The sequence below is a fragment of the Myotis nattereri genome (genome assembly GCF_964212035.1).
Source record: "Myotis nattereri genome assembly, chromosome: 20".
NCBI classification, from domain to species: Eukaryota; Metazoa; Chordata; class Mammalia; order Chiroptera; family Vespertilionidae; genus Myotis; species Myotis nattereri.
In genome coordinates, this window is record NC_138096.1 from 4,159,052 (window position 1) to 4,167,730 (window position 8,679).

An 8,679-nucleotide genomic window follows, 5' to 3' on the forward strand; every position below is an offset into this window, starting at 1 on the left:
ATGGCCCTGCCGGGCGCCGAGGGCGTGGCCGACCGGCCGGGATCCCCGGACCGCGGCGCCCCGGCCGGCTCCGCGTCGTCGTCGTCCGCCTCCTCGGGCGGCTCGGCCTCGGCGGGCACGGGGCTGTGGGCCGCGCTGTACGACTACGAGGCGCGCGGCGAGGACGAGCTGAGCCTGCGGCGCGGGCAGCTGGTGGAGGTGCTGTCCCAGGACGCCGCCGTGTCGGGCGACGAGGGCTGGTGGGCCGGCCAGGTGCAGCGGCGCCTGGGCATCTTCCCCGCCAACTACGTGGCGCCGTGCGCCCCGGCCGCGCTGCCCGCGCCCCCGCCCGCCCTCCCGCCGCCGCCGCGGCCCGGCTCGCCCGTGCACGTCGACTTCGAGCGGCTGGAGCTGAAGGAGCTGATCGGCGCGGGCGGCTTCGGGCAGGTGTACCGGGCCACCTGGCAGGGCCAGGAGGTGGCGGTCAAGGCGGCGCGCCGCGACCCCGAGCAGGACGCGGCGGCGGCGGCCGAGAGCGTGCGGCGCGAGGCGCGGCTGTTCGCCCGGCTGCGGCACCCCAACATCATCGAGCTGCGCGGCGTGTGCCTGCGGCAGCCGCACCTCTGCCTGGTGCTCGAGTTCGCCCGCGGCGGGGCGCTCAACCGCGCGCTGGCCGCCGCCAACGCCGCCCCGGAGCCGCGCGCCCCCGGCCCGCGCCGCGCGCGCCGCATCCCCCCGCACGTGCTGGTCAACTGGGCGGTGCAGATCGCGCGCGGGATGCTCTACCTGCACGAGGAGGCCGTGGTGCCCATCCTGCACCGGGACCTCAAGTCCAGCAACAGTGAGTGGCTGGGCGGTTTGGGGGTGGGGGGAGGACGGGGTACAGAGGCCATGCCCCGCGCGGCCCACCCCAGTGCCCGAGCTGGGCGGGCCTACCCTGGCCCAGTGCCAGGTGGAGGGGCGGGGGGAGCGGGGAGAGGCGAAGCGTGGCTGCCCGCAGTACCTCCTGGGCAGGGCTTCCAGGTAGACCTTAGGTGACCTGCTTTGGGTGCCTTTTTCAAAATGCGCACCAGCCCGGCCGGTGTGGCTCAGTGGTTGAGCATCTACCTATGAACCAGGAGATCACAGGTCAATTCCCAGTCGGGGCACATGCCTGGGTTGCAGGCTGGATCCCCAGTGTGGGGCGTGCAGGAGGCAGCCCATCCATGATTCTCTCTTATCATTGATGTTTCTATCTCTCTCTCTCCCTCTCCCTTCCTCTCTAAAATCAATAATAATAAAAATGCCGGTGAGACTTGCTTGCACACTTATCACGTGTACCATATCAGCATCTTCTAGAAACTTCATGGTGCTGTTTGGCCTTTAAGTACAAGGGCGGTTCGTTCATTTGGGCAGAACTTTGCAATCCGAGGCCTTCCTGGGATCATGCGGAACCTTGGCCCTTCTGTCTGGCCCAGCGGCTTCATGGAACTGCCTCTTCCCTCAGTTTCCCAACTGGGCATGGCGGTGGCTCTTCTCCCATGTGAAATGCCTTCTGGCCTCTGAAGTTTCCAGGTTTTCCTCGGCCGCCTCTGCACGTGAAGGGTGGTTTTCTTACTGGTTGGGTCGCTTTGAGTGTCGGGGAATAGTCTTACGACAAGAAACACCCGTTTGCCCCACGGTGCACGGTGCATGTGTGGGTTGATGACGGGCGAGTTCGTTGTCCTTGCGCAGCGGCTGGACGTGCTGAAGACTTGGCCTGTATGATTTTCTTTCTAAATCTCGGTCCAGTTTCCCGATGTCCATGAAGAACTGGCAGTTGAACTGAACACAAATTGGATTCTATTTCACCATCTAGAAGAGCTAATAGCTCTCGCCGGTGGGTCTCAGTAGATAGAGCGTCGGCCTGCGGACTGAAGGGTCCCAGGTTCGATTCCGGTCAAGGGCACATGCCTGGGTTGCAAGCTTGATCCCTGGCCCTGGCCGGGGTGCATGCGGAAGGCAACCAATCCGTGTGTCGATCTAACATCGATGCTTCTCTGTCTGTCCCTACCCTTCCCTTCCACTCTCTCTCAAATTCAATGGAAAAATATCCTCAGGTGAGGATTACCAAAAAAAAAAAAAGCGAATAGAGTTGCTGTCTTCAGTTGGTTCTTCGAGATGGGAAATTACTCAATATTCTTAGGATGAGATGAAATCTTAGAACAGATTAGAAGATACAGTCAGAACTGGCATTGGCCGGCCACGGCTGCGTGCGTCCCAACCTCGTAAAACCTGCTAGGACAGGCGCTAACTCGACTGGAAACGCTGTCCTCCTCCAAGTTGGGGAAGGAAGAGGGGCAAGGAGAGACAACACACGTGTTGTATGTGTGTGTAGATATTTTCCCCACTCAAAATCCTTCAGCCCTACAATTTCCTTGAAAAGGACTATTTGGCATTTGGGTGATGGGAGTTATATGGGTGGCTACATGTAAGCATTGGTTATTTCTTTTAGGTTTTATTTTATGACTCCCATTCACACCTCCCCTCCCCCCCCATCTTGTAGTTTAGATTGCTTAAGTGAGGAGAGCAAAGTCTAACAGAATAGGGCAGAGAAAGTGGCCCCGGTGGTTGTCTGTATCAGAGAATGACAGAGGCCGCATGAAGGGCGCCAGAATTACTTTCCTTTGGCCTGTATATAGTAGACACCGTACATATTTTTGTTGTTGTTGTTTATTTTTAAAATATGTTTTTATTGATTTCAGAGAGGAAGGGAGGGAGAGAGAGAGAGAGAGAGAGAGAGAGAGAGAGAAACATCAGTGATGAGCGAGAATCATGGATCCGCTGCCTCCAGCACGCCCCGCACTGGGGATGGAGCCCGCAACCCGGGCCTGTGCCCTGACCTCCTGGGTCATAGGCCGCTGCTCAACCACTGAGCCACACCGGCTGGGGCTACATGAAAAACGTTTAAAGAACTAATACTATTAAATAGTAAAAAGAAATAACATGACCCCATGGAATAATAACTGCGGTGAAATAATTTTCATGGACCGTGGAACAACTTGAACAGGGGAGCCATCTCCTTCTGGGTCCATGGTCAGTATGATGTCATTTGAAGGTGATTATATGCTGCAGCTTCGTTTCTGAAAGTCTTTTTTTGCCGTCAAAATGAGTCGCCAGACTTCCCGGAGCATTTTCATTTCTAGAATTGTCCGGCAGGGTTGCCTGTGTGTTAAATTTCTGCACTTTTAAGAAGACCTCCGTGGCTCGGCCACTCGCCAGGCCAAACGTTTGGTACAATGTGGCCATTATTATAGCTCTTGAATGACTGCGACACGGACATTTTGAATAGGGCCTCGGACGTGCACATCACAGCGTCTGCGACCTGGCTTATGCTGTGGAGACACTGATGTTACTTGGTCGAGGAATCAGTACGGATACTTCGGTGCTTTCTTGTGTGTGGGGCGGCTGTCACTTCTTGTTCTATTACAGAATGTTTTGTTTGACTTTATTGGCTGTTTGCTCATGGTGGGAGGGAGTTCAGGAGAGTGTCAACAAGGTTTTGAAAACCAATATTGAATTTTTTTTTTTTTCACTCTGTAGTCCACTCGGGTAGCGAAGAGTCAGTGTAAGACTCCTTGGAGCCAAGTGAGTGGAAGCCGTGGCTTAAAACAAATGTTTAGATTTGTCGGAGGGAGATGCGGCTCTTCACAGATGTTCTCTTTCCTCTTTTCTCCTCGATCCTGTTTGGTGGTCTCCTCTCGCTTGAGACCATGTTTATGTTGAAACAATAGCCCAGATATTGTGACGGTACAAGCCCTTCTGTCCCTTTTCTAACAGAGAGAGAGAGATTGCACGTTGAGCCCAATTAGCAAGTGTTAGGTATCATTTATGTCTTTAAAATATGCTAGGCCGTGCCGGGCCGGCGTGACTCAGAGGTTGAGCGTCGACCTATGAACCTGGAGGTCAGGGTTCAATTCCAGGTCGGGGCACATACCCAGTTGCGGGCTCGATCCCCAGGAGGGGGTGTGCAAGAGACAGCCAATCAATGATTCTCTCATCATTGATGTTTCTCTCTCCCTCCCTCTCCCTTCCTCTCTGAAATCAATAAAAATAAAAAAATTTTGGCCGAAACCGGTTTGGCTCAGTGGATAGAGCGTCAGCCTGCGGACTGAAAGGTCCCAGGTTCGATTCCGGTCAAGGGCATGTACCTGGGTTGCAGGCACATTCTCACTAGGAGATGTGCAGGAGGCGGCTGATCGATGTTTCTCTCTCATCGATGTTTCTGACTCTCTATCCCTCTCCCTTCCTCTCTGTGAAAAATCAATAAAATATATTTTAAAAAAAATTTGGAAAAAAAAATAGAGAATAGAGTGTGGAGAGGGGCAGAGTGATGGGTGCAGGGTGGAACTCAAGGGAAACGACTCTGAAGATGTCACAGACACGGACCCGTGGTCGGCAAACTGCGGTCCCTTGAGTGTGGCTCTTCCACAAAATACCACGTGCGGGCGGGCACGTACAGTGCGATTGAAACTTCGTGGCCACACTCAAGGGGCCAAAGAGCCGCATGTGGCTTGCGAGCCGCAGTTTGCCGACCACCGGACCAGGAGGAGGCATGCGTCAAGCCGAGATCCAGGCAGAGGGAGCTGAGCCTGGGAGAGGGTGGAGTCGAGGTGGGAGTGGAGAGCGTGGGCCAGGCCAGCATGGTGGGCTGTCCACCTGCAGCCACCTGAGGGCCTTCCTGAGAGCTGGTCCAGGGCGGGAGCCTGTGTACAGAGGAGGAGGGGAAGGAGGAGGAGGAGGGGGAGGAGGAGGAGGAGGGGGAGGAGGAGGAGGGGAAGGAGGAGGAGGAGGGGGAGGAGGAGGAGGGGAAGGAGGAGGAGGAGGAGGAGGAGGAGGAGTGGGAGCAGGAGCCTGGGACCTGATTTCTGTGTTGACGGGATTACTCTGGCTGCTCTGGAGGACAGACTGGGAAGTGGCCTGAGTGAAGGCCGTCGAGGTTGCCCAGGCCAGAGCAGACATCGAAGGCCGCCGAGGTGGTCCCGGCCGGAGCAGGCGTTGGCGTGGCTGAGCGAGGCAGCCGTGGCAGTGGTTTCCAGAAAGCTCCCCGGGAAGAGGAAGGTGAAATCGAACACTATGGCATCCGCTGAGGATGGCTGGAGTGATTAGGATGTCACCGCCGACGTGTTGTATTTATGTTGGCACAATTCAGGGTGGAGAGGAGACGGCATGGCCTGGCTGTGGTTCCTTATGGTTATTATTTTTACATATTGCCACACGGGTTCCATCTTCTCTCTAAAAAGCAGAAAGTAGACCTTCCATGCGGCGCGGAGCCACACGTTTCGGTAGCCGCTTGCTTGTATCATTTCTCTTTCCGTGATTCAGCAGTTTTTATCCTGCATATGTTCGCGTTCTGGGAATCACTAGTATCTAGATCAGCGGCTCTCAACCTGTGGGTCGCGACCCCTTTGGCGGCCGAACGACCCTTTCGCAGGGGTCGCCTAAGACCATCCTGCAGATCAGGTATTTACATGATGGTTCATCACTGTAGCAACATGACAGTGATGAAGTAGCCACGAAAATAATGTTATGGTTGGGGGTCACCACATGAGGAACTGTATTTAAAGGGCCAGGAGGTTGAGAACCACTGGTCTATATTATTCTCTACCAGAGCATCGACCGTCTGTAAATAGATATGTATTATGGAATGCAATTTAGAGCTCTCACTAAAAACAGAAAACTACAAAGAGAATCTGATTTTTTTTTTGGCTTTTCTCATTAATACAATGTAAATAAAGGAACTATTTGAGAAAATTATAGCAAATGTAATCTCTCCAGTGTTTCTGAAGCTTTTAAGAGCCACTTGGAGGAGCTATTAATTAAGCTCCGATCAGTTAGCAGACTGCATCGTCTTCCTTCTCCCTGTGCACCTTTCCCCCCCCCGACGTGTAGCTGCATGCCCCCCCCCGCCTCCCCCCCCCCATGCCCTCTTCCTGTTCCAGGGCCATGGGCAGAGCAGCCCAGGTACCTCAAGGGTCCCAGAGAGCAAATCTGCTTCTGAAACAGAATCAGCTCAAGGGCAGGTTTGTTGTTATTGTTTGTTTGTTTGTTTAAGTATGTTTGTATTGATTTTTTTAAAAAATATATATTTTATTGATTTTTTTACAGAGAGGAAGGGAGAGGGATAGAGAGTTAGAAACATCGATCAGCTGCCTCCTGCACACTCCCCACTGGGGATGTGCCCGCAACCAAGGTCCATGCCCTTGACCGGAATCGAACCTGGGACCCTTCAGTCCGCAGGCCGACGCTCTATCCACTGAGCCAAACCGGTCAGGGCTGTATTGATTTTTTAGACAGGAAGGGAGAGGGAGCAATAGAAACATCTGATGTGTCATCGATCAGATGCCTCCCGCACGCCCCCTACTGGAGATCAAGCTCACAACCCGGGCATGTGCCCTGGACCAGGAATCAAACTCCTGACCTCCTGGTTCCTAGGTCGGCGCTCAACCACTGAGCCAGGCCGGGCGGGCCAAACTTACTCTCTAGTGGACATTTCCGCTGTCACCCGCAAAGCTTTCGGCTCAGTAAGGCAAGGGGAGAGGGGGGCCTCCCTTAGTCCGGAAGGCTGTCCGTGGGCCCTGTCCTCACGCGGCAGGCACACGGCGAGCTTTTCCAGAAGGCTCCGTTCCTGGAAGGACCGTTGGTTTTCCCGAAGAGAACAGCTACTGGAAGTCACTCAGCCCCGTGTTTGAATATTGGCGGCGTCATTTCCGAGCCGTGTGACCTTGAGAGGTTATATAACCTCCTTGGACCGGAATTTCTTGATTTCTGATCCGTCTGCTGAGTCCCTCTCTTGGAGATAGACAGAATCCCGTAGAAAAGAAATCTGTGTCATGTTTCCTTAACCTTTCGAAGGCAGTTGGGTAAATACTGGCATGGTTTGTTTTTTTTTTTTAAATCTATACACATTTTTATAGATTTAAGAGAGGAAGGCAGATAGAAACATCAGTGATGAGAGAGAGTCATGGATGGGCTGCCTCCTGCACGCCCCACACCGGGGATCGAACCCTGACCTCCTGGTTCCTAGGTCAACGCTCAACCTCTGAGCCACAGCAGTCGGACGGAGCCCAGGGCTTTTTTTAGGGAACAGAGAGTAGCCGAGTGTGGCTGGGATGAGAGGTAGACAAGGGGATTTGTGGGCAGGAAATAGGCATTGATCCTGTGCCAGACAATGAGGGCCTTGATTCGAGCAAAGATGTGTCCACTCTCTGAGGGCAAGAGTGAGCCAGGGAGGGTTTAAGGGGGAACGCGGTCAGATCTGCGAAAGATAAACATCAACAAAGAAGAGAAACCAGAGCATGGGGTCATTGGCTGTATGGCTGGACCAGCCTAGATCAGCAGTGGGCGGGAACACGGTATAAAATCCTTGCGCGTGGGTTTGACGTAAGCTGTTTATCATTTATGACCGAGCCCGGTTTTTACAATCGCTGTTTATTTAGTGATTTCACTTCAGGGCACTTTCTCCCTCTGGCTCACCAGAGTTAGAAAATAATGACCAGCCCGGCCACGGTGGCTCCGTGGCTGAGCGTCGATCTGTGAACCAGGAGGTCAGGGTTCGATGCCCCGTCAGGGCACATGCCCTGGATGCGGGCTCCATCCCCAGTCGGGGGCGTGCGGGAGGCGGCCGATCCATGATTCTCTCTCATCATGGATGTTTCTATCTCCCTCTCCCTTCCTCTCTGAAATAAATTTTTTAAAAATACCTATTTTTTTTTTAAAAAAAAGATGGTCTGTAAACAAATGAGTGTGTCTGTGTTCCAATAAAACTTTATTTACAAAACAGGCATTGGACTGGATGTGTCCCAGGAGACACAGTTGGCTGACTCCCAGCATATGTCAGGACCTTTAATGAACTGTAAGACAATCTAAATGTAAGCTGGTGACAGTATACTCATTTTTATATATTGCTTAGAAACACTTTGAGTTCTTTATTCTATATATATATATATATATATATATATATATATGTATGTATATATATATATAATTGATTTCAGAGAGGAAAGGAGAGGGAGAGAGAGAGAAACATCAATGATGAGAGAGAATCATGGATCGGCTGCCTCCTGCACACCCCACACTGGGGATCCAGCCCGCACCCCGGGCCTGTGCCCTGACCCCCGTGACCTCCTGGTTCCTAGATCGACGCTCAACCACTGAGCCACGCCGCCCGGGCTCACTTTGAGGGCTTTTAATATTTCCTGATTTTTAGAGTGTGGACTCACTGATACCTGAACGTTGTCTAGGATGCTTTATAGCCTAGGAACAGGATCATTAGTCCTTCCACAGAAGACTGTGCCGTGCGATCACCTATGTATTCAGCGGCGGGGGAGGGGGCAGGGTCCTGGCACTTTGGCTGACTTGCTGCATCGGGCCAGGCAGCAGGACCAGGAAACAGTCCTGGGCTTTGTTCTCTGTAGGAATGCGGCCACCTGCGTGATTTGGCAGGTCTGCTGGTACCTGGGGGGGGGGGGGTGGTTGATAAGTGGAGGGTCAAGGAGGAGGCACCAAGCGCTGAATTGCTACTGTAACTGTTTCATTCCCAGATCACCTGCCAGTTGGGGAAATAGCTTCATTGCACATAATCCACTAGTTGGTGATTATTATCCATAGTTAATAATAAACTATGAATGAACATGCTTTCAAATTTAAATTTTACGAGGTTTAATTTTATGTCAAGGGGCC

The 8,679-nt window shown here is 53.1% G+C and overlaps 1 protein-coding gene across 1 annotated transcript in view; it reads left to right on the forward strand.

Annotated features, from left to right (window-relative positions):
* MAP3K21 (mitogen-activated protein kinase kinase kinase 21) overlaps positions 1–8,679 on the forward strand; it is a gene marked incomplete at its 5' end in the record, with an annotated part of 25,528 nt that continues 16,849 nt past the window's right edge. The window contains one exon of the mRNA XM_081114291.1: positions 1–820. Coding sequence (XP_080970417.1) covers positions 1–820 — 820 coding nt within the window. The remainder of the gene's footprint in view (positions 821–8,679) is intronic.